Source organism: Rousettus aegyptiacus, unplaced genomic scaffold (genome assembly GCF_014176215.1).
Source record: "Rousettus aegyptiacus isolate mRouAeg1 unplaced genomic scaffold, mRouAeg1.p scaffold_m13_p_5, whole genome shotgun sequence".
Lineage (NCBI taxonomy): Eukaryota > Metazoa > Chordata > Mammalia > Chiroptera > Pteropodidae > Rousettus > Rousettus aegyptiacus.
In genome coordinates, this window is record NW_023416308.1 from 74,743,159 (window position 1) to 74,768,606 (window position 25,448).

Genomic DNA, 25,448 nt, shown 5'->3' on the forward strand with positions numbered 1-25,448 from the left:
GAACCCCAAGGACCACGAAAGGAAACCAAAGTGATTGAGATTGTGTCAGGTACCTCCTCCTCTCCTGTTACAAATGCAAAAACACAGAGCAAGGATCCCACAAACTCCTTTCTTCCAAAGCCCTGCCCAGGCAGGCAGCCTAAACTTGTACCCTCTGGCCCTGGATGTGAATGAGGTCAGTTCGAAGTAAGTTTAAGAGGCCAAAGCAGGACTGGGCTCCAGGTCCAGTGCCATCACTGTAACCCTGCAAGCCATCTTTCCAGGACAGTCAGAGCTGAAAAACAATCTTCTGAGTCAGCAAATAGCAGGCCTACTGCTCAGCATCATCTGCAGTCAGCTGCCAACATTTCGGGGTCTGATATGGGCTATTAGTAGCAAACCTAGCTTAACAAAAGGAGCCCTTGTCCCTAGGGAAGAATGACATGGGAATCTCTGATCCAATCATCTTCATTCTCCCAACGAAATTTCATTGGAAAAGTTTTATTGAAAAAAAAAAATTGTACAAATCAAGTTCTTGGTTTGACAGCAACAAAGGCTCATTTTCTCCCTTCCTTCCCACCTTTGAAAATTTATTAAAGGAAAAAAAGAGTTCATCCCCATAATGCCTGACCAGAGTCTGCCCAGGAGCCCCCCTACCCATGAGCCATTTTCTGATCCCCATCACTAGGGCCAGGGCCATGGTAGAGGTGCCTGTCCCAGGGGCTGCAGCACCTAGTTTTATAGTTGAGGGAAGTTGGGGAAGATTGGGATAGAGCTGGGGGAGGGGGCTGAGGTGGTAATAGTGTCAGGAAAAGAGGATCCCCATTTCCCGAAGGCTGGGCTAAACCCCCCAGCTCAATTCTATCTCACAGATGAGAAAGCACTTGGCTATAAATATGAACACTGACTGAGGCAGGCTTGATCCTAGGAGTCTGAGGGCAGGGCAGGACGACTATTGCCCAGGTCCCATAGGATGTGGGGCTGGGCTTGGCATCATCAAGTCTAAGCAGAGTGAATTCTGGCTGGGAAGGTCTGCTCAGACACACAGGAAGTCTGCTGGTCCCCCACCCACCCACCCCACGGAATTTCCAAGGTCAGTTCCTCAGTTCCCCCCACCCCCATAGCACCCATGTGTTTCAGGAGCCTTTAGCTGCCTTCTGCCATCCCATGCCCACCCAGGGCCCTACAATTCATCTCTCATCTTATCACCCTTGGGCCGGACCAGGCGCCCAATGAACAGCAGGGAGCCACTCTGGGAGTCTTGAACCAAGAAGATGAAGGGGTGGTCAGCATAAAAGAGCTTGGGGCTGCGCAGCTCCTCACGCCCATAGATGTCCTGGTCAAAGGGGTTCCCTTCCGTATCCCACTCGAAGGCGGTGGCATGGAACACACTGGCCAGGTACAGGTCCTTCTTGCCCGACATGCGTGACAGATCTGCCTTGTTCTTGTCGATGGCTTCAGTCAGACCCAGGCCAGCCAGGTGTTTCTATGGGACCAGGTAGATGCCAGGTGAGGCTACAGTAGGCAAAGCTTCTAGACCCTCACCCTCCACCCACACCACCTGCCACCTCCTGCCTTGTCTGTTCCTCGGAGCAGAGGATTTTCACTCCTTGGCCACTTTCTGTGTGCCAGACATGGCATGGGCACTTCAGTTCTCATGACAACCCTGCAAGTGCTTCTAATTGCCACTTCGCAGATGAGCAAACTGAGACTCAGGGGAAAGGCAGAACTTATCCCTGGCTCTGCCCAGAAATCCTGACGAGTGCTTCTCAAAGTATGTATGGGTCACGGACAGTCTGCATCAGCTTATACGAAACACACATTCCCTGACCCCAGCCCAAAGCCACTGAATCTCTGTGGGTGCATCCAGAACCTTTTTAACAAACTCTCTAGGTAATTTCTGGCACACTGGAGTTTGAAAAAAGACTGATCTAAGGACAGCTATGACCACATCACACTGGGGCGTAAAACCTTTCCAGAGTGATATGATGTCTGGGATTTGCTTCAAAATAATGTGATGGGGGAAGAATGGGTGTGTATAGATAAATCCTTGTTGGTCATTGGGTGATATATACATGAAGGTTCATTACATTAATCCTTTAATATATTTTAATACATTTCTATAGTAAAAAGTTAGAACACACACACGCCCTGTTCACAGCTCTACATAGCTCTCGGAAGCCAAGCACAAGCTCTCTCCCATATGAACTGTGCTTGCATTGCAATCTCACTTCTTAAGCATACACCACTCTGTTCTCCATTGGACAGCCTCATTGAAAAACGAGCCTCCTGGATGGTATCTCGATGGCCACCCCTTTTCCCATAGGTTTCTTTGGATACCTTGCCGTTCAGAAAGCCTTCCCTATCCCACAGACTGGTGCCGTGCCTCCCTGGGCCTCAGTACCCCTGGCCTCCCACTATCTTGTCTCTCCTTCCTGGCTCAGAGCTGCCCCAAGGCAGGACCTATGTCCAGGGCCCTCCTGGAATCTCAGTGCAAAGAGGCAGCAGTAGATGACTGTGGGCTGAGTGAATAGCAGCCCCTGGAGCCAGGTTTCTGCAGGGCAGTCCACCTCCTTGGCATGGCCAAATAAGGCACTAGATCTGGGGTTCTGAGACAGACCCTGTGCAAGTTACTCACTTCAGATTTCCCAACTCAATTTAACCCAAGGACTGGTGGGTAGTGTGGCCACCAGGGTTCCAGGAAGACATGGGAGAAAGAAGGGGAGGAGGGGGGCAGAAAATGGCCACTGTAGAAGAACAGGCTGGGGAAGAGTTAGGACAAGCCCAAGAGGGAGACACCAATGGCTCCCCAGTGGAAGCCTCAGTGCTATCTACAGTACAGACCATCCAAGATCCATTAATCTCTGGTTTGGAGCCTGAAACCCATTTCACCTCAAGCTTTCTCTCTCCATGCTCTCTCAGCAGCAAGTCTGAATCAATTCTGTGGGCGAGAGGCCTGCCAAGGAACCATTTCCGGCATTCAAGGCAAGAATGAGATGAAAGTTTCCATTTGGAATAGGTAAAAAAAATCTCTCTCCTGATTCACAAAAAGGCCACCCTGAGTTTTCACCTTGAGGACTAATCATAGTTCCACCTCTTACTAGCCAGAATGACTTTAGCAAGTCACTGCTTCTCTCCAAGCTGCTGCCTCTCACCCAGGTGGTCATAAGGGGGAAATCACATTGGGTAGGTAGGTTAATTTTCTAGCCATCCCAAGTGACCCACAGCTGAAAGCCATGATTAGTCTTACTGCTGCATGTGGGACGATCCTCCAGCTTAAACAGTGTGTAACTGGGGGCCTGTTAGACTCTTAGAGGCGGCACGGGAAATGATTAAGGGCATGGCTTGGTGCCAAATAGCTGAGTTACTGGCCATGTGACTTTGGGTAAGTTATTTAACCTTTCTGAGCCTCAGTTTCCTCATCTGTAAGACAAGATTGACAGTTCTACTTAATAAAGTTGTTTTGAATATTAAGAGTTTGATATACATAAAGTGCTGAGGAGAGAACCTGGCATAGAGCAAATAAGTGCTTAATTTAGCTACTGATGTTATCATCATCTTCCCATGGACAGAGCCCATGCCTCCTCCCCCAGGTACCCCCCACAGCCAAGACGAGTACTGCTTGGATACCCAGAGGGGCTCAAGATAGACCTGCTGAGCTAGTGAACGGGTGCCCTACATATCTCCCTCCTCTAAGCCTAGAGGCCCCCAAGTTGGGCCACCCCTCACCTGCAGGTCATGGGTCACCTCCACCACACCCTTGGGCAGGGAGATGGCAACGGCCTTCTTCTGCATCTTCCCCATCCATATCTTCAGTTGCTCTTTGGTCAGCATCTTTTCAAGCCGCTCGAGGGGCTCCACATGGTGGGGCATGAGGATGATGAGGCTGGAGAGCTTGTGGGCCAGGGGCATTTCCACCATTTGCAGCTTCTCTTTCTCATCATCATAGTAGTTGTAGAGGCCTAGAAGAAAAGCAGAGGGGGCACTGGGCACAATGCAGAGCTGGGGGGCAGGGCAGATCAGGCCCCAAGCACCCTCAGATCCCCACCTTGGCCTCCACTCTGTAAGGCACCTACCTGTCCGGTGCATCATGGTGACACCCACGGTATAGGAGCGGGTTACCATGAAGCCTCGGTTGTCCACCATCTTGTGGTGGAATCTCTCATCCCAGTGTGCTGTAGCGGAAAGTAGGATACAAGGTCAGGAATAGATGCCCCACCTCGAGACACAATCCCAACTGCATACCCTGGACTTACCCCTGCCACAGGCCTCTGTTCCAGTCTTTGGGCCTTGGCTGTAGCCTGCCTCCCCACTGAGCACCCAGCCCCCAGAGCATGTGCTCCCTGCTTTGGGGGGCAGAGGTCCTGGCCCCAAGACATGCTGCCTGTAGATATAGCTCTCTACAGTCAGGGCCTGGCTACTTCCACATGAGAGGGAATTCTTTCAGAAGAGGGACACTCAGCTCAGCCACAGCCCTGTCCACCCTCAGCCCTAGTGCCTGTCAGGCATTTGGGCAACATGTGCTAAGCTGGATTTCCCACCCCACCTGCTGAGGGGTCTTGCCCTGGGCAAAGTGTGCCCCAAGGCCACTCCTAAGTCTTGTCTGCAAGTCCCATCCATCTCTGTGGCCAGAAAAATGACCCAAAAACCATGCAGATGTGACAGTGGCCTGAGCCCTGCCCATTGTCACAACCTGACCTGTGTTCAAATCTAGGCTCGGCTGCCGACTGCTGTGAGACCTTTCACTCTTCCTACTTTGGTCCCTTCATTTGTAAAACAAGGGTTAACTCATCCCCAAAGCACACCACGAGAGGAACAGTACCATCCATATTAAGTACTCAAAAATATGCAGTTACCCCAAATCAAATCTTCAACACAGATGCACCTGGGCCTGATTCTTGGCTCTGCTACCTCTAGCTAAAACTGTTTCCTCACCTGTGAAATGGAGGTAAAACTGCCTGCGCCCAGGGTACCTTTGAGGATTAGGCATGATCACAGGTGTGGGGCCTTTCTACAGCTTACATCTGAGGCAGAAGAGATTACTCAATTTTCTTGATTCTAAGACAAGCAATAGCACTTTGCTGTGACAAAACACAGTAGGAACACATCCTCTGGAGTATCTGCTGGGCTTGGATCTCTGCCACTTCCTTTAGACACAAGAGCTACACCTCTCTGAAGCTAGTGTCTTCTATGTAAAAGGGTTTAACAAGGCCTGCCCCCATGGTTGTTATGAAGATTCAAACACAAGCAGTGCTCAAGAATAGGGATCTCAGGTGCCCAGGGGCTCCAGGGAGCCGGGAGGCCCCGCCCAGACCCCCCATGCCCGGCTCCGCCCCTCCAGACTCACGCTTGAAGAACATGGCATTGACCAACAGGGCGCCATCCGTGCGTTCCACCTCCTTGGTTACCTCAGGCAGCTTGCCATCAGTGGTCTGCGCAGCCCACTCATTGATAGACTGCAGGGCGCTGCGTTTGTCACGGAAGTTGATTTTGGAGTGTTCGCAATTGTAGTGCTGCTTGCTGCTACGAACGAAGTCATCAGCAAAGCTCACAGAGCTGGGTCCGTACAGGCGACTGCCCAGCTTCCAAGTCACATTGCGCGCAGTGTTGTTGCTGAGCGAGCGCAGCAGCTCGCCCAGGCCCGCGTGTACCTCCTCATCGCGCAGCTGCTCGGCGCTCAGTACAGCCTTGGCCTGCGATGCCGTGGTCGCCTTGCCGCCGAGCGACACAAGCCCCAGTGATGAGGCCACCACCACCGGTGACAACAGGATGTTCTCCACTGCCTGGTCCTTGGCCATGGCCTGGTAGAGGCTGAAGGCCAGGCCAGCACTGCGCTCAGCCAGTGTGGCTGCCTTAGGGCTCAGCTTCTCCCCAGTGCCAGGGGCTGCTGCAGCCACCGCAGGTTTCTTCACCTCCGCAGCCAGGGCGATGGCCAGGAGGCAGAAGGCGCTGGTGAGCAGAAGAAAGCGCATGGCTGGGAGGTGGGTTGTGTGCACCACTGAGGACCTGTGAGGACTGCAGAGAGAGTGTGGCCCTGAAGCCCAGGGTGGTCCTCCCCAATGACCATTCCCCACCTTCTCGCCACCAAGTCTCCTGAAGATGGGAGCAAGAAAGCCCAGAGTTCTGGGGATCCCAGACCTAATTCAGGCAGGGGGAGGTCTGCCAATCTTGCAGAGGCCTGCTTTGAGTTCTAATTCAAAACAGGGTTCCAGGCAAGTCACCACTTCACCCTTGTGATTTCTAATGCTGGACTCAGAACACTTAGTCTGACGTGTTTCGCATGTGTACTTCCATCCCTAACTAGTCTGTGACCTCCAGGAGGCCAGGAAAGCTAGCCAGTCTGGCTTTCCTCTATATCCCCAGTGCCTAGCCTACAACAGGCCTCAGCTGTTTCTAAAGGAACAGAAACCAGGGCCACCTGGCCAGCCCTGGGGTCCTCAGTTTGTATAGTTTGTATAAAGGTTAGTTCTGATCTCATACAAGCCTTTTCTAGTGGGGAAAAAAAAGTGGCAGATGGCGCTTAATGTCTGCATGAAGCCCAAGTGCCTGGGCATAGGATGTCTTGTGGGACAGAACTATAAGCCTGCTCCCTCCCCTCCATGCCTTTCATTCTGCCCTGGATGTTAATGAGTCATTGGCTGTTTCACTCATTAAATGAGAGAGCCCAGATGCTCCACTCTACTGTCCCAAGGGTGACCTTGAGAGTGTGTGCACATGCATGTGCATGTCCACCCCTCTCCGAGCCTCAGTCTTCATTTTCCAAGTTGTAAGGGTCTTGGTTTCCACACCTGAGGCCTCTGTTTTGCTGAGGACTTGCCTGCCCATCTGCCCACAGCCCCTGGAGCAGATAGGAAATCCCCAGGACACAAGCTGGGTTGGGTGGGGGAGTAGGTTTCCTGAGAGGAAGGATGCTGGGGGAGGGGGTAAGTCACAGCTCAGTGGAGCAGCAACACCCCCTACCCTTTACCAGAGGCTGGCCAGATGTGTGTTCAGTCTCCCAGGAAGCTGGGACAGCTGCTGCCACATAGGCCATCTGCTCTGTGGCTTCAGGGTTGCCCTCAGGCCCTGTCCCAATACCACAGCAGTAGCAGTGGCCCCTAGGACAAACCTCACTCCTCTCTGGGGCCTCCAATCAGGACAATCTTTCTACATGAGACATTTCCACACTTCCCCTCCTTCAGGCCATTTCCCCCTCTACTTCATGCAGCAGGACGGAAGAGGAGATGACAAGGCAAAGGGAAGGGTTGGAAGGAACAACGGTGAAGGCTAGGATCCTACTGCTCTGGCAGCTGCCATCTCGTGGTCCTCAATGAAAATGGAAATTTCAAAATCCTGGTGGAAGACTCTCAGGACTTGGGCCTGCCTGTGGGAGCACTAGGATTCTGGGAAGACTCTACTGCTGAAGAGGTCCTATGAAACCCTCTCCCCCGATTTCCAGTCCCCTTCCTGGGCTGCCCCCTCCTTGAAGGTACAGGACTAAAGGGAAGTAAAAGGTAATTAGGGAGAGGGGGAGGGGGAGGGAGGAAGGCCACTGAGATCCACAAATGCCTGCAGGAAGGCATAAGAGAGATCTGTACCCTAGAGCACATATTGTGGAGGTACAGACTTACCCTAAAGTACAGCTTGGGGAGGGGCTATCTCAGGGCCTCGCCACCTTCCCCCCAGCCCTAATTTCTTCCCCATCAGGCCTGGAGCCTCAAAGACAGTGACCATATAATTACTTTACAAACAAGGCCACTTAAAAGAGTAGAATGAGGCCCTATGAATTATTATGCCAGGACAACAGGGACACAGTCACCCTCTTCAAAGGCCACCTCTAGTCCAGAGAGCTGATGCCACAGCTCAGAGCCCTGCATTCTCTTGAGAGTCAGTCAAGAAGCCCAACTAACTCAGCCCTGCCACGTGGCAGATACCATCGTGACAGCCCCTGACCCCAGCCAAGCAGAACTTCAAAGTGCTAGGAGGGGCTTTTCAAGAAAGCTCCAAATTACTAGTTTGGGATTCCTGAGGCAGCCACAGAGCTGTGCTCCTGCTCCTGCTTTAGTGACCAGTGACGTGGCAAGCTGGAAAGTGAATTCTCTCCACCAGCCAGGGAAGCCTGAGAAGCAGGCGGCCTGGATTCGGGTCCCAGGGGGTACCACAGAGCCCCCCCTTGCCTTAGCTTCCAGTCCACACAGGGAGATGTGCGGTTGTGAAGGGCTGCTCTGTTAACAAAGCAGCAGGAACGGAGGAAGGCAAGTCACTGCAAGCAAGCCAGCCTCCCACAGCCCGGCCCATGTTGCCACAGACAAATCCCAGCCCTGAGGCCAAGGTTAGATGATTTACAGTCCCACAGAGAAAAATACACAATCACATGATGCCCACAGTGAGCAAGATCGAGTTGAGACTGGATTCTGGGTTTTTGTAAGAAAGAGAGAAGGAAAGCAGCTGCCGGGGGTGGGGGTGGGGTGGGGTGGGGGTCACCAGAGAGGGTCTCAAACACTTGAGGGGGTCTAAGGTACCTTGAAACTCTCTCAGAAGGAGGTCAATGCCTGCCTTTTTCATTCTGAAAGAAAACAGAAAGTGAGGAGGATGGGATAGGGCAGAGCTGGGGTGGTGATGAGATGAGACAGGGCCTGGAAGGGACCCAGTCTGCACTGCAGGAGGGCAGGCCCAACCGATCCCAGATCTATGGAGACCTTGGAGGTTGTTCATCTCACTTTACTGAGGGAGGTGGGTGTGTAACTGAGGCCAGAGAGGGGCAGGGAGCCGCCCCAGGTCCACAGGGATCAGTGTGTGGTCAGGCCTTCTAGCAGACTCCTTCCTCCCAGAAGCATCTATAGAGTCCCTCCTGAGGGCTGGATGTGGTGTCGTGTTACATAGCCCGTAAAAAACATTTCTGCTGGGAATCCTGGTGACCAGAGACAAAAGAAGGGAACTGGGAGACCTCAGGAAGGGGAAATAAACCGTCTGAGGACAGGAGGGTGTGGTCCCAGCCTTCGACTTCCTCGGAAGCAAAGCCCCCTCATTTTCCCCCAGCCTCCATCCGGGTCCTGCAGCCCTGAGGGACCAGCGGGAAACTGGGTAGAGGAGGGGCCTGTCCTGGAGATGGTTTCATTCGTCCTCCACTCCAGCAGCCTCAGGAATGTCCCTAAGCTGGGGGCAGGGAACTCCAGTATCTGGAAGTAGTCTTAACCCTGCTCTTGGGGGAAGTAGGGGTGATTGGTGCTGGTCAAGTCCTTCCTCTAGCCGCCATCAGCTACACATGCAGGCAGCTGATGAGAAATGGAGCCACCGCTGGTGACTCCTCCAAAACCAAGGGGACAAGAGCCAAAACCCCCACAACCCCTGGAAAAGCTAAGACTATTTAATCTCTATTCCTACCACCCTACCTTTAGGAGGCTCACATGCCCCCAATAAGCCAGTAAGGAGCTGGCCCACCAATCCCTGCGGCCCCTGGGCCTCAACCCCGCAACTGGAGGCACCCGACCTGCAGAGCCGGCCCAGCCCCATCTCTCCTTGTCCCTGCAAAGAATCGAATCTCAGAGTGAGGCCTTGCCCCGGCCCCACTGTTTCTTCTCTGCCATCACACCCCTGCCCCAAACTTTCGGGGAGTCCTGCACCTTTTCCGAATTCTCCGAGTGCCGGACTCCCCAACACACACTGGTCGCTGCACTAGCCCTCAGACGCGGTCCGCCATCGCCATCTAGCCCTACGTTCTCGATCTGAACCCTCTAGCTGTCCCCAAAGTGCCAGGGACTCCAGTTTGCGGGATCTGGGTTTGGCCTCCAATCACTCCTGGGGGCCGCCCGCGATTCTCGCTGGGTTGAGGGCCCCCAAGGCAACCGCCGCTCCCCGGGCGCACCCCGCCTCCAACCTCCAGCCCTACCCCGGCTGCCCCCGCCCCTCACCTGGGCCGGGCCGGGCTGGCGCCGGGACGGGACTCACCGACCCGAGCCGCGGACAGACTCCACTTTCCGCCGCTCCCCTCTCCCCACGTCTATATATGGTGTCCCCTCCTCCCGCCCATCCCGAGAAACTTCTGGAAAGTTGGAAAAGCTTCCGGAGAGCGCAGCGGCTCACCAAAAAAAGCCAAAGACCTCCCCCAAATCGCCTCGCTCCCGCCCCCTCCCTCTGCGAGAGCTCTCCCGGCCGCTGGGTCCTATTGCCCCCCTCCGTCGGATGAGGCGCGGGGATCCCCCACCCTGGGGCCGGCGCCGGGACCCCCATGACCTGCAGAGAGCTGGGGTCCTCCAACTCAGCGGAAATTCGACCCTCGTGACCCTCGAAGTGGGGGCAGGGGAAGTTCGGACTGTGGAGCTGGAGGGGACACAGGGATCCAGGGTCCAGGTCCTCGGAGAGGAGCCCCTTTCGATCCCCAGGCTCTCCGCACAAACCAGCTTACTCCTGATAGCACATTACTTCCAGCGTCCCTTTTTCTGCAGGGCTCTGCCCGGAATGGATCCACTCCCTTCTCGTTTTCGAGCTCAAATTTAATTGCATCCCCCAAAACACCTCCTCCTCAGTCAGGGCCCCTCTCCTTTGTCTCAGGGAAGGTAGTCAGAGGTTGGGAGGCAGAGTCCTCCACCCACAGTTTTTCCCAAACACTTTGGCTGAGCTCCCTCAGTGACTGCCCTGAGTGGAGAGGGTTTGGACCAGACCTAGTACCTGACCCTCACTTGGTAAAAGTCCTGGAATGATAAAAGCAGAGACACCTGGGGAACATCGGATGGTTTGGCTGGGCCTGGAGTGGGGCACGGAAAGGGAAACCCTGGCTGTCCACTAATCAATTTGCTGTGTGACCCTAAGCAAGTTACTTCCCTTTTCTGGGCCTCAGTTCCTTCAGCTATGAAAAGTGATGCTAAGTAAGGCCTTGCTTCCTTCCCTATCTATCTCTATTTATCTTTCTTCTAGGTCATCCCTGCTCCACTCCCGGTCTGGGTCCCCTCCCACTGGCTCCAGGTCTCACTATCAACTCCTCCCATCCCACCCTTTCGCAGCTGATAGCCCTCTAATCTCTGAGTTAAGCTAGGGTATTCATTTCTGTTCTAGGTGCTGAGGACGCAGCAGAGAACAGGGCAAAGTCCCTGCCCTCAAGGATGTACAATCTGAATTAGGTATGTAAATGTGAGGAGGGAACTCAGGAATGCAGATTATTTAGAACACCCTCCCCCCATCTTCTTTAATAGTGAAATGATAGATAACAGATAGGCATGATAGGGAGAGGAAGGGACAAGGTAGAGAGACATTTTATTCATCCACTCCTTCGGTCAATCAACAAGCTGTATTGAGCATCTTCTTTCTTCCAGATAATCCCTGTATCTTGGGAGCAACTGAATCCTAGCAATAGGCTGATGAATCATCTGGATCCCTGGCAGCGGGGGTGGCAGTGGGCCCTTTCTGGCCACCCCAGCCTGGTAGGGGTGACTAACTTCTCAGTCTGGGTTAGGCTGCTCCTGCTCAAAGTCTGATTACAAGGATTGTGGGAAATGTGAGATCCCAAGACCTTTAGACTATTTGAACTGGGGTCAAAGATTTGGAAATTACTTGAATCCTAAAGTGATCATCATAGAATATGACATCTTACTCGAAGCCCCATGGAATCTTTGAATCCACCTAAAGAATATTAGAATTTTAAACCTCAGAGTCAAAGACTCTTAGAATAAAAGTATTAAGGACTGCAGGCTTCAGGGCATCTCAGAGGTCAAGAATTCCTGTTTGTAGCCCCAGGCAAAAGTCCTCTCTGTAGTATCCCAAAAAGCCAAGCATCTCCAAGGACAGGGAGCTCACTTCCTCAGAGGCAGCCTGAGATTCTTTCTTAGGACAGCTTGGATCATTAAAAAAGCCTTCCAGCCTTAGAGTATGTCCATCTCTTTGGGGTGGCTGCCCTAGTTCTCACATGCTTTCTTCCTGCCTCAACTGTGTATTCCTCTTAAGGATAAGTCCTTGCTAGCCAAAGAAAACACCTGGGTCCCTGGCCAGACCCCACCCTCTACCCTGTGCCCCACTTCCCACTCCCAGCTTGGCCCTCAGATTTTATTAGTCCCGGAAGCTAAGGGTCCACCAAAGCTGGTAGAATGAAGGAAAAATTTGCCTTGGTTTCCAACAGGTGTCAAAATCTCAGAGGTTTCTTTTCTTTCACACTCTTTCATCTCTTAGGTTTCTTTAACACCTCGCCAGTACTTTAGGGCAGGAGGTGGGCAAGCCAATGAAGCTTCATCTGTATTTGCAGCCCCTCCCCAGGCATCATCAGGCATTAGATTCTTATAGGAGCACCAGTCTCTGGTGCCAAAAAGGTTGGGGACCACTGCCTTAGGGGAAAGCTGAGTGCTATGATTTTCAGTGACCACCCTGAATGGGAAGGGTAAACTGAAGCTTATGCTGTTAGAGAAACCTGGAGTCTTAGAAGGACAGAGTAGAAAGAACCAATGCTCTCCATTTATAGGTAGGAAAGTTGAGACCTAGGGAGCGGGCTGGGTCTGAAGACCATCTGCTAGCCCTGCCAGACCCCTACTACAGCTCAGACTGGGTCGGAAGCCTCCCCTATGTTGCATTATCTCTGTGTCATCACCCTGTACTGTCATTAGAGACTTTGGACAGGGAGGGCCTTTTCCTTCTCACTCTGAGCCCCCAATACCCAGCACAAGATACGCCAGGAAGAGGCACTTGGTAAGCGTGGCCAGTGATGCTCCTTCATTCACTAGTGATGAGAAGTGGCTGTCTGAATCTGCTGGGCTCCAAGCACTTTGTTTCCTCCCTGAAGAAAAGCAAGGCTTCTTTAAATTTCCAAGATCAGCAAAAAAAATTTCAGGAGCCTTTGCCACATTATTCTTAGCTCTAAGCCCAGCCCAGGCCCTGATGACTGCGGCCCTTCCCCCATACTCCCAGACTACACTCTTATCGGAGGAGGAAGAGGATCTGAAATACAGAGAAATCCAGCATTCCACGTCTGGATTCCTCCAGCACCTGCCAATCCCCCGATCCCCACCCCCCCAAGGAACTGTTCCTGCCCTCCCTCAAGGGCTCAGCTGGAAATTCCCTAGGTCCCAAGAGGGGTGGGCTACAGGAAATAGAAAACCATCAAGTTCAACTGCATCCACACTGTACAGAAAGGAAAACTGAGGCCCAGAAAGGGACAAAAATTTGACTGAGGTCACACAGCAAGGCAGAGGTGGAGCCGGTCCCTCCCCGACGTCTTGGACCCCCAGTCTTCCCTGCACGCCACCCCCCCCCCCAGTCTTCCAACTGACCCAACCAGGTAGGCAGGCCCATTTTTGTCAGGCATTACACAAATAGCTTTCTTTGGTATCAGTGACTAGATTCCTGTACTTCTTACCTTATATTATTCTAGGACAAAAGCTAATATGTTATTTAAGTGCCCAACACATAAATATTATAATATTGAATACTTTCGGGTTAAGTAAAGATGTCCTTGTTTTAAACATGAGGAAACCGAGGTTTGAGGCTAAGAACGTCTAAAGGAATATAACAAGTTTCAGTCAGAACTGGGATTTGAACTAGGTCTATTTATAAGTAGGAAGGCGGGGGAGGGGAGAAGAGGAAAGAGACATTTATGGGACACTACACTGTGGCCAAGCCCTTCCCTGGGCACTCTAAACAGTATCTCACTTTTGATTACTGGATGTTAATTGAAAGAAAGTGTAATCCCTGCCTTTTTACATGTCATAGAGCTGGGGCCTAGAAAGGCTCCACTAACCAGGCCATGGTGAGTCCCCTCCCTCAGGAGCCCAGGGCTGCCACAGGCAGTTTTCTGAGATGCTGTCCAGGAGCCAAGAATCTGCTCACAGTCCAAAGCATGAGTCAGGGAAACGCAATTTCTGCAATTTCTGATTCTCTCTCTCCCGAGTGTGGGGCCTTCCAACCAAATAGGCTGTCCAGTAAGCTGCCACGTTGGAGGGTGGGAGGCCAGTGGGGGTGGTCGGGCAGCACATGATTCCTCTTGTCTCCTCCCAGAGCAGGCCTGCCCCACCCCCACTCCTCTGCAGTCCTGGTGCTGAAAGAAGTCACACAGTGCCTCCACCCACACGCCTGACAGAACACCCAAAAGGCACATGCCCACTGACACAGGACACTGCAGATACACGTGTCCACCCCCCCCCACCCCTGTGGCTCTGTCATGCAGTTCGTGAATGTCTATGTAACTCCGAAGCAACAAAAATGCACCAGGCGCGGCACACACACCAAATAGGTACCTGTACACAGGTAGACTCAAGGGGTTGGGGAAAGAGCACAGCCCAGAAGTCAGGGATTTCACTCTCACCTCTTCACCCCTTGTTAGCTGTGAAACCTTGGGGAAGTCACTTCCACTCTCCGGGCTTCAGTTCCCATTTGTAAAATGAGAGGAAGTGACTTCTCCTTGCCACCCCACTCCCCGCCAGAGGACATTCCCCCAGCGTTCATATCAAAGCCTTCAGGCATTTCTTGAGCATCTCTCACGTGTGGGGTGCCAAAAACCCAACAAGGTAAGGACATAGGTCCCATTGGGAAATGGAATGAGCTGGGCGCAGAACACAGGAACAGGGTTCCTGAGCCAGCCCAGGGTTCCATCCACTGCACCAACTCGAAACCCTTCTGTGGCCCCCAGTGCCCCTGGAGAAAGTCCCAGCACCTTCATTGCCCTCATTGCCTTGTAGCAGGCATGCCAGCTTGCAAATGCAGGTCCTCTGTGCCTATTTAGGGACAAAGCAAAGGAAGACACTCTTTAAAAAGCTTAGCTTTGGGGAGTGGGGTGGACTGGAGGCTCCCTTCCCTGTCGCAGCTTCCCCCTCCTAGGCCTTCTTGGGCAGCCGTGGAAGTGGCTCCAGCTGCCTGCAAGGCCAGGCTTGGAAGGCTGGTAGGGCGGTAGGATGGTTGTTAAATACTGCCTTGCCCTTTCCCTTCCCTTGTTGCCTCTCCTCCCATCCCCTTGTCCAGCACCCAGCTCCTCTCTCCCCCAGGTGACACAAACAACTGTAATAATAGTGATGTTCAGATCAGCCACAGGGCTGTCCCCTCTTGTCCCCCCTGTTTTAGCATCTCTGACACTCAGAAAAATGACCCCTGAGCTCTGATCCCCTGCCCCACCCCTAATCTGCTTCAGCCCAGGGCAGCTTCTCCAGTGTGATGAAGTGTAAGAAGCCCTGGCTTGGGGGTCAGAATCCCCAGGATCCTGTCCCAGCTCTGCTGTGTTTTAGCGAAGTGCCCATGATCTATCTAGTTCTCTCTTCTGTAAAAAAGGAATGATAATCTCAAGGTTGATGAGAGGCACAGAGGAAACAGTGAATTGGAGAGCACTCAGAGAACTCTAAATGATGTTAAGATCTCCACTCTACACTCTGTTCACCTCTTCCAATCCTACCTAACCTTAAGAAGCCACCTCTGACCGTTCCCGCTCTGTCCTCTAAATACCATCTTGTTGGATGCGCTCACATCTGGCCTTGCACATATATCTGAGAATAGCAAATGACTGTGACTGGAGTGGGGACTTCACTGGGGGGCACAGACTGGCAAAGGAAGAAGAACCTAGCCTGGGAGTCAGGAAGTCTGGGTGCCGCCCTTCGTTGAGTGACCTTGGAGAGTCACTGCACCACTCTTTGCCTCAATCTCCTCATGTGTAATATGGAGGGTGAGCAGAATTTGGAAGGATCTGAGGGATTTTATTCAAGAAGAAGGGTTTATTCACATTGCTGGCAGGAGAAATTGGCACACCCTTTCTAGAAGGCAGGTTTCACTAGGAGCTTTAAAAATATGTTACTGAATATTGCACTGCAACATTGTAAAACAAAAATTGGAAACCATATAACTATCTCTTGGTAGGGGGTGAGAATACCAAGAAGCTGGGAAAAACAAAAAGTGGGAAGTTCTTCATGTCCTGACAGTGACAGGATCTCAGAGTGGGAAGAACAGAGGGAAGGAGAGTGTGCGTGATGTGCTGTTATTGCTTTATCTGCTAGAATGATCCCTGCTGGCCTGTGAGAAACTGGTAACATTGCTTGCTGGCAGGGGAAGGACTGGATGAGAGGGGAAGAGGGGGAGGAACGAGAATTATTTTTTACCCCTTATGAAATTTTGGACTGTATGAATGCATTACTTATTCACACATTTTTTAAAATTTAAAATGATTTGTGTTCTTTTTGAAAAAAAATTTTTTTTAGGAATTTAGCCTAAGAAAATGATTTTTGAAAACGTGAGCATAGATATATATGTACAAGGATATCCGTTACAGCCTCATTGGCAGGCCAAAAATTGGAGACCATGTCAAGAAGGGATGAACTGACTATTGGCAGCCATCATAAAGGAGGAAGCGATTTTAATCCTTGAACACAGAAAAATCACTCGGTGGACTGGTGGATAGCAAGTGGAGTGGCTTATAAAACAGCATGTTTGTGGAAACTGTATGTGCAGAGGCACAGATGTATGAAAGAATGTTCACCAAAGAGTCAGCTCTTGTCATTAGGTGATTTCCACTTAACTTTAAAAACACTTCTGCTGTTTGGAGGTGTTTTTTTCCCCCAAAAGAATGTGATTAATAAAAATATAGATAGATAGATAGATAGATAGACGTATATAATATTCATAGAAAAAAGTTCAGAAAGAAATATCCTTAAATCGTTTAATACTGTTTATCTCTGGAGATGGAAATACACATTATCTCTGTTTTCCCCTCTGTTTCCCTAATTTTTTTTCAATAGCGTATATCGCTTTTATAATCAATTTTTAAAAATCAATAAAGTGAATAGAAAAGAAACACCCAGTGGAAGGTCAAGCCAGGCCTGAGCCGTGTGTGGGCCGGGGCTGGGGAAGTGCAGGTGGTGATGGGACCTGGGGCTCGGGCCCCCCACTGCAGCAGTGGGGGAGAGGGGAGGCTGGAGCTGCGGACTCTCAGGCCAGGCACGGCATTTTCCACCACAGGCCCGCTGGCTTAGGCCTCAGGCTAACACAAGCTAGATCCTGGTAGGATTTCTTGGAGAGAAGCCAGGGTGAGCAAGCAGGAGTCCCTACAGAGAAAAAGTCACTGTGCAAGGAGGCAGGAGTATGTGTGGGAAAAGCCACAGAAGATGACCAACCAAGGCCAGGGCTCAGAGATTCCTCCTGAAGGCAGTTTAGCAGGGAAGTGACAATGGCACATCCATGTTTTTAAAGTTCTCTGCCTGCTAAATGGTGAGTATCAGAGGGAGGCCAGAGAGGAGAACATCACAGTAACCCAGAGTGAGACGCTGATGCCTGGGCCCAGGCAGGGGCAACGAGGCTAGAGAGGGCTCAGGAGCAGGAGGAAGGAGGACTCTGGGGTGACCGGCCGGTGGGAACAAGTGGCAAATGAGATGAAGATCCTGAGGGAAGATCGTGAGCTCCGTTGTGTGTAGATTGGATAACCAGGAGGCTGTAGCATCCCAGAGTCTGGCATTGATTGAGAGAAGGCCAGGCTGGAGAGGACAATTTAGGAGTCATGGCACAAAAAAAGTATAGTTGCCATGGAGGGAATATGTAGGTGAGAGCAGGTACAGAGAGTGAGAAGAACAGGCTGAGGAGAAACGGGCCCATGCCAGGTAGGGGGGCACCTCTGCCACCTCCAGGAAGGAGAATCAAGGTGGAGATACCAGGGCTGCTGGTGGGGCGGGAGTAGAGGGAGGAAGGCCAATTTGGATTTGATGGAGCAGTGGTACCCTCTATCCCCGCCTCCCTGGCAGAGAATGCTGAGGAAGGACCAGGCTGCCGCGTGGTGATTCTTCGGCAGTGGGGTGGGGCAGAGTCTGGATCTGTACACTCGGCCAGGCCCCATTGGTTGGTGGGCAGGAGCCAGTGCAGAGACAGGCTGAGCTGATGCAACGTGGGCCTATCGTTGCAAGCCCTGCTGAGGGGATGCAGCTGTGCTGGCCGCTGCCCAGAGGTTCCAGCAGGGAGGGGAGGCCTGCTCTGAGGCAGGCTGGAGGTCTGGGACTGCAGCCCAGTCAGGCCCCAAAGCCGTCTGCTCTGGATCTGCTCTGACTCAGGAGGGAAACACGCCTTTCATGGAAGCACCCAGAGTCCTCAGCCCTGTGCCTGTGCGTGTGCACGAGGTGGGGGAGGGGCCCCAGCTGACAACGCTGCTGCTGGTACAGCTGTCCCTCTCAGGCTCAGAATTTTCAAGGCCTGATGGGAAATGGGAAAGGAGGAGCCGGGCACCAGCAGAACCCAGGCTGAAAGTCGGGTCCTGGGTTCCAGTCTGTACTCCGCTCCTGACTCTGTATGTGACTTCAGGCAAGTCTCTGATCTCTCTGAGCCTTAGTTTTCCCATCTCTTTGGCTGGGACAGAGAGTTGTGAAAAAGAACTCAGATGTTGGAGGCTGGAGTGGGAAGGGGGTCACCAGGGGCACAGATGACAGTCTGAGCATCCAAACTAGACATAGGAGAAAGGGAACTAGCATTTATTGATGCCCGCTGTATGCCGAGAGGTCTTGAATTCTATGTAACTACCTGCTGTGAGAGAGGCATTTTAATTCCATTTGCAGATGAAGAAACTGAGCCTCAAGCAGCCCAAGAATGATAGAGCCTGGATCTGAAGCCAGGTTTTCCTGCTTGGGGTCTGCAGTTCTGTCCACTGCAACCAGCTGGGCCATCAAGCGCCCTGACACAGAATCCCGGCCCTGCAAGACTGGCAAGGGTAGGCTGAGTGGCAGAAAGGGTCTCAGCTGCAAATCTGGACAAGACCTGGTCCCCAGAACGAGGCATAAAGACTGGTTTGTGCAGTGAGCCAGTGGGTCGGTGAAAGGCCACAGGCCTAGGGCAGTGCAGCACCGAGATGAGGCCGCGTTGGCACCAAAATCCCAACAGCACGGCCACTCAGCCCCCATCCGTACTCACAGCACTGAGCCATCCCCAAATCCTGCCAGAGGTCTGCCCTGCTACCTGAAGTGCGGGTGGGTCTGCATCCCGGGGGAGGGGTGTGGAGGATGAGCAGGCCCGGTGCCCACACAGCTGCTTCTGCCACTGCTAGCGCTTTCAGAGATGATCCTATCCTCGTTAAAGGGTTACCCCTATAGAGGTTCTACCAATGACTTTCTAGACACAGAAGGATTTGACCCCAAGGCATCATGTTGACATAGCAATCCAAACACAGGCAGGCCATTCATTTTCAAAAACATTTCCTAAGCAACCGTTTTGAGCCAGGCTCTCTGCTGAAAACACAGAAACAAATCAAATCCACTCCCCGACCTTAAGTAAATGGGGCTCACACAGGGTGCTCGGGTGTGACAGAGGACAGGAGGAGGAGAACTCCAGAGCCCAAAATTACCTAACTCCTTTCAGGGATGGGGCAGGGAAGATTTCCTGGAGGAGGCTGCCTATGGTTGAGAGAGAGCTCACAAGAAGCAGAGAGGACCTGGGGAGGGTAAGAAAAGCGAGTCTCTCTCTTTGGGTGTACAGTTAATGGGAACACCCCAAACACAGTAATTATGATAACTAATATTTTCATGCAATATTTTTTAAAGTAAAAAATCAATGCAAAAAAATCCATGATGAACAAAATATCAAATTTTTAAATAAAGACAGGATTCAGGCTAACTTCATGGGTGCATAACCTGTGCAGTTTCACAGGGCTCCAGGCTTGCTTAAATGTTCTGCCATTGCTCTCTTGAAATTCTGAATAATTTTTGAAGAAGGGACCCCACACATCATGTGGACAAGGTCAATAAAACAATACTGTGTCAAGCCATATTAGAGACTAAGCCAAGAGGGAAAAAGTAGTGATTTAAAATGTTTGCTATCTTGTTCATCGTGGAATTTTTTTTTTTGCATTGACTTTGATTTTTTTAAAAATGTTGTGTAAAATGTTATTTCTCTTAACTACCGAGGTTTTTGATGCTCCTTCTAAAATTATTTGTTTGTTTGTTGTTTGTTTATTTATTGCCTCCCCGTTTTAACTGGCATGCCTCACTTACTTCACCCTAGTCCCAACCCTGACAGGAAGCAAGCCGAGGAAGGGCATCCCAGGCAGGGATGCATTGGCAAGGCTGCGTTTCTTCTGGAGGCTCTTGGGCCAAATCTGTTTCTTTGGCCTTTCCAGCTTCTAGAGGTCATGCTTTCCTAAACTCATGGCTCCTTCCTCTGTCCTCAAAGCCAGCAGTGTAGCTTCTTCATATCTCCCCGTCTCTGTCACCTCTGCTCCTGTCATCAGATCTCTTTCTCTGACTCTGAACCCTCCTCACTCCTTTCCTCTTGTAAGAAACCTTGTGATGACATTGGGTCCCCAGGTTAATCTCCTTATCTCTAGACCCGTAATTTAATAACATCTACAAAGTCCCCTTTACCATGTAAGTTAACATATCCAGGGATTGGAACATGGACATCTTTGGGGGACACTATTCTGCCTACCACAGAAGCCAATCCTGTGAAGGCCTTGGAGTAGAGGTGAGCACCCCAAGCAGAGGGAACTGCATGTGTAAAGGCCCTGAGACTGGAATGAACTGGGCATGTTCTCAGAAGACCAAGGCCACCCTCCTAGAAAGTAATGCTGCAGTTACTTTGATTTTAATCAATTTCATCCATGGGGCCAGTCTCACCTCTGTAGATGAGTGTAGTGTACTCATCAACCCAGACAACACTTACAGAGCATCCTCTTTAAGGTCATCTCCTCCGCTTCTAATCAGCCCACCCTTCACATGCTTAGCCCTGGATATTTGAAGAAGGTGCCTGCCTGGGTGCTTGCCTGGAGCTGGGATCCAGACTGACTCTGGTGGAGGAGTGGGCCCAGCCCCTGGTACCTGCATATAATCCTGTTCTTTCTTCCCTGTTGAAGGCCAGGATTGTGTGGCTGAGGGAGGATGGGAGCAAAAAAGGTTGGACCTCGAGCAGTGGCAGCAGCCTTCAATAGCCATATTGTTAGCTCTGGGCGGTGGTGGGGAGGGTGCCAGGGTCTGGCTGAATGAGGCATCTGTGCTCTCTAGGTCAGGATGCCCAGGTCAGGGGCTCTCCTGGGAGACGCCTCCCACTCCCCACCACTGCCCAGACCCTGCCTTAACATCCCTTGTACTGGTCCCCCAGCTATCACTGACTGGCTTGTCTTACCATTGGATGTTGGAGGGTGGCCTTTGCTGTTAGAACGGAAGCCCTCTGAGAAGGCCAGGAACTATCTGTCTTGATCACCACCAAGTCCCAGCACCCAGCTAGAGCTTGACTCCGAGAAGTTGTTCCATAAAGTGTGCAATGAATGAATGAATGAGACACTGTTGCCATTCTTCCTTGTCTGATAATCTGTTCCTGGACCATTATACCAGTTCCCTCACTAGCTTCCCTACTCTGGTCTCTCCTCTTCCTCACCATTGCCTGGGAATCATACTAATGCATCATCTAGTTAACAGTTTCCTGGGCTCCTTGAGACCCTCAGGATCCAGCCAAACCCCTGCCAGCCTTGCCACCAGAGTATTCACCAAATTCTTGTCCCTGCCCCTGTACTACTCCTTGAGTATACCTGACAGTTCCCAGCCTTAGACTTACGGATTCCTATGCCCAGAATTCCTTTCTTCCTCTTTTCCCCACCTGGGTGACTCTTACTCGTTATTCAGGCAACAAGCTCCTCCAGGAAGGCTGCCTGACTACCCTCGGCCTCCTCTGTGTTCCTACAGCCTCCCCACCCCACTGCACCCCACTCCATGCTTCCCATCACCTCGGCACCAAATGTAATTGCCGGTTAACCCCTCTGCCGCTCTCTCCAGGCCATGAGTTCCTCAAGGGAAGATATTGAGTCCGACTCATGTTTTTGTCATAGCCAGGGCCTGGGACGTGATCAGGCACGGAGCAAATACTCAGCAAAGATGTAAACTTAGCTCCAAGACGGTGGGTGCAGCCCGAGGCCTGACTAGTGTGCGCTTCTGCCCTCTGGTGGTCATTTTGGATCACTGCGCTTTTCTGTGTTCTTTACAGGCTTCATTAGGGTAGCGGGGCCCCTAGAATAATGGTTCTCAGAATGTGGCCCCAGAACCTAGAGCATCAGCCCCACTTTGAAACTTGTTAGAAATGAAAATTCTTGGGCTCCACCCCAGACCAGTGAATCAGAAACTTTATGGGTGGGATCTAGCAATCTGTTTCCAAGTGATTCTGATGCAGGCTAAAAGTATGGAAACCCTTCTCCTAGGAGCCCCAGGTAGTGTAGGAGACATCAGGACCCACCTGATAGAGTTGCTGGCTAAAATCCAGGACTCCCAATTAAAGTTTAATTTCAGGCTAACAAGGTTTTTACTGCAAATATTGCACCAGACATTTTTATACTAAAAAATTATTAATCCAAAATTCAACTTTAAATGGGTGTCCTTTTCTTCTTCTTCTCCTTCTTCTCCTTCTTCTCCTTCTTCTCTCTTCGGCTACGTCTTGAAGGGAAGGCGTCCTGAGAAGATCTCCTCGGAGAAAGAGCACGAGGAGAGATTCTAAGAGAGCTAAGAGGCTCCTTCGGCGAAGAAGGAAGAAGCAAAGAAGGAGAAGGCGACTTCTCCTTTAGGCTCCGGTCCCTTCTCCTTTCGCAGGAAAGAACTTCTCCTTCCCTTCTCTTCTTTCGCTCTTCTTTTCTTTCTTCTTTTTTCTTCTCTGTACTTCTTCCTCCTCTTCCTCCCCTCCCCTCCTCCTCCCTCCTCCTCCTCCTCCTCCTCCTCCTTCTTCTTCTTCCTCCTCCTCCTTCTTCTATCTAACAGCCCTATGCCCAGGACTATACTCTTGATTTAATGCTCTGTCACCATTTTGAAATTCTTAATAATTTTTGGACATGGAACCCTGAATTTTCATTTGGCACAGGTAGTCAGTCCGGGGAAGGACCCTTCCTTACAAAGCCTCGCCTGGAACATTCAGGACCCGGAGCTCATCGGTGGAAGGAATCAGACCTCTAGCAGCTGTGCTGTGTCTCTAAGCTGTCCTAGCCACCTTGTCTTCCACAAACCCCCTTGTTCCCTTCCCAGATCAGTCAAACCTTCATCCGTTCCTCCCAGGTGGTGGTACCTGTCTCCTCACTGTCTCGCCGCCTCTGTTCTTGCTCCTTCTATTCCACCTTCCACACAGTGCAGTCCCCATAATGTCTGCCCATGTCACCCTCCTCCCCAAAACTTTTCTCTGAGTGTGTTCTTACCACTGCTTTTATTATAACAGCCATCTGCCGTTACAGAGCACAAAGTTAGGCATTTTCCCTCATCCTGTGTTCTGCCAACTAATCCTGCCTCGAGTGGATGCCTGGGGGTGGGGGTTGCCATGGGTAGGACCTGCCTGCACCCTTGGATGAGGAAATAGGGAGTTATTGTTTAATGGGTACTGAGTTTCAGTTTTACAAAATGAAACTTTTCTGGCGAGAGATGGTGGTAATGGGAGCGCAATGTGTATATACTCGCTGCCACTGAACTGCATGCACACTTAAAAATGGGAACATGTAATTTTTATATTATGTGTATTTTACCACAATATTTTTAGAGCTTTATTTTTTAATTTTGTTTTGTTTTTGTAGGTAATCTTTAATAAGCACTTAAAATTTTCCAGTTTCATTTTTATTCTTGTGTTCGAATGTGAACTAATATTAACTTTGTAACAAGTTTGATATCTGTCATCTATTCTCTTCTATCCCCTAAGTACAATTATCTTTTCTTTAACTACCAAACACTTTCTTGTCTCTTTAATTCCCACTTCCCATCTCCTCCCCTTTGGGCAACCATCAGTTTGTTCTCTATCTCTTTGGATCTGTTTCTATTTTGTTTTATTTATTCATTCTTTTTTTTTTTTTTAGATTCCACATATAAATGGGATCATATGATATTTGTCTTTCTCTGTTTGACTTATTTCACTTAGCATAATACCCTCTAGGTCCATTGATGTTGTTGCAAATGGCAAGATTTCATTCTTTTTTATTATGGAATAATATTCTATTGCATATATATATACATCACATCATCTTTATCCAGTCATCTATTTATGGACATCTAATCTAGGTTGTTTCCACATTTTGGCCATTACTAGTAATGCTGCAATCACACAGGGATGCATATATCTTTTCAAATTAGTGATTTTGTTTTCTTTGGAAAAATAGCCAGAAATAGAATTGCTGGATCATGTGGCAGCTCTGTTTTTAATCTTTTTTAGGAATCTCCATACTGTTTTCCATAGTGACTGCTCTAATTTACAGTCCCACCACTGCACATCCTCCCCAGCACTTGTTATTTGTTACCACAAATTTTTTTTTTAAAAAAAGAGTAAAACACTTGGACCTAGTACATTGTCTAATACATAATATACACTCCTGAGCAGACACCAGACCCTTTCAGGTCAGGATATGAGGCCCAAACTCTTGTCATAATGACACTAGGCATCCTTGGCCCTTTCACTAGCGTGCAAGAGCAATGGTAGCACACCTGCTGGTGCCCCCCCCCCCAAGCTGTGCTAGAAGTTATTGTATTCTTCCCTGCCCTGCCCTCCCAGTAAAACACTGCCAATTTCACTCAAGAAAGTCATTGATGAAGCAATAACATTTATTTAATTTACTACATATCGACTCTTAAATGCACATTTTAAAAATATTCTGTATGACAATTCTTTGAATTATGAGCCGAACTGACCACTTTTTTTTATGGAACACCATTTTTACTTAAAGGAAATATTAACGGATAAATTGTGATTATACAGACTTGAGTGTCTGGCAAACATTTTCTCAAAAATGAATAAAGTAAGTCTGTCATTTCAAGGCAAACTGACAATATTTGTTGCTAATGATAAAATTCAAGCTTTTAGTAAAAATTCAAATTTTGGAAAACTTCTGTTCCTCCCTGTGGGCTTGACAGATTCCCAATACAGAAATACCTAGGAGACATCGTGGATTCAGTTCCAGACCACCACAATAAAGTGAATATTGCAATAAAGTAAAGTAAATAAAATAAAATAAAGTAAATGAAGTAAAATAAATTTTTTGGTTTCCCAGTGCATATAAAAGTTATGCTTACACTATTCTGTAGGCGATTAAGTATACAATAGCATTGTGTCTACGAAAACAATGTACATACCTTAATGAAAAAATACTGTATTGCTAAGAAATGCTAAACATAATCTGAGCTTTCAGCAGGTTGTAATCTTTGTTGGTGGAGGGTCTTACCTTCAATTTGTGAAAAACACAACATTTGCGAAGGGCTATAAAATGCCACATGCCTTACTTAACTTTTCTGATGAGATTGGTGGTGACATTCACAAAATTGATTTTTTAAATATTATGTACTGAAACTGATCAATATTTGAAAGACTGCATAACTTGGTGAACCATTTTTTCCCCAGAGGGCCAATGCGTACTGTTACAAAATCATGCAAGGGTAAAAGACATATTCAAAGTGCAATGTGTCTTTGGATTTTAATGTAACTGAGAAATAAAATGTCACTGATTTGTTTTCAGATTCTAATAGCAACTAACCTTCATGAAATTTGGGTTTTGAGTTTGGGTTAGTATCAAAGAAGAACAGCTACAATTATTTTAAAAGACCATTAAAATACTCCTCCCTTTCTAA

At 49.9% G+C, this 25,448-nt stretch overlaps 1 protein-coding gene across 2 annotated transcripts; it reads right to left on the minus strand.

Moving 5' to 3' along the window:
* Positions 1-436: 436 nt before the first annotated feature.
* On the minus strand, positions 437-10,023 carry SERPINH1 (serpin family H member 1). Of its 2 annotated transcripts, XM_016161617.2 has the most exons (6): positions 9,870-9,964; positions 8,481-8,524; positions 5,327-5,994; positions 4,056-4,154; positions 3,709-3,941; positions 437-1,465 (listed from the first exon to the last, which is right to left on the minus strand). In XM_016161617.2, exons 3-6 carry the CDS (start codon positions 5,949-5,951, stop codon positions 1,163-1,165), a joined length of 1,260 nt encoding a protein of 419 aa, XP_016017103.1. In that variant the 5' UTR covers positions 5,952-5,994; positions 8,481-8,524; positions 9,870-9,964; the 3' UTR covers positions 437-1,162. The 2 variants fall into 2 exon arrangements, with proteins under 2 accessions (XP_016017103.1, XP_016017102.1); XM_016161616.2 differs by lacking the exon at positions 8,481-8,524 and having other exon boundaries at positions 9,870-10,023.
* Positions 10,024-25,448: the final 15,425 nt, after the last annotated feature.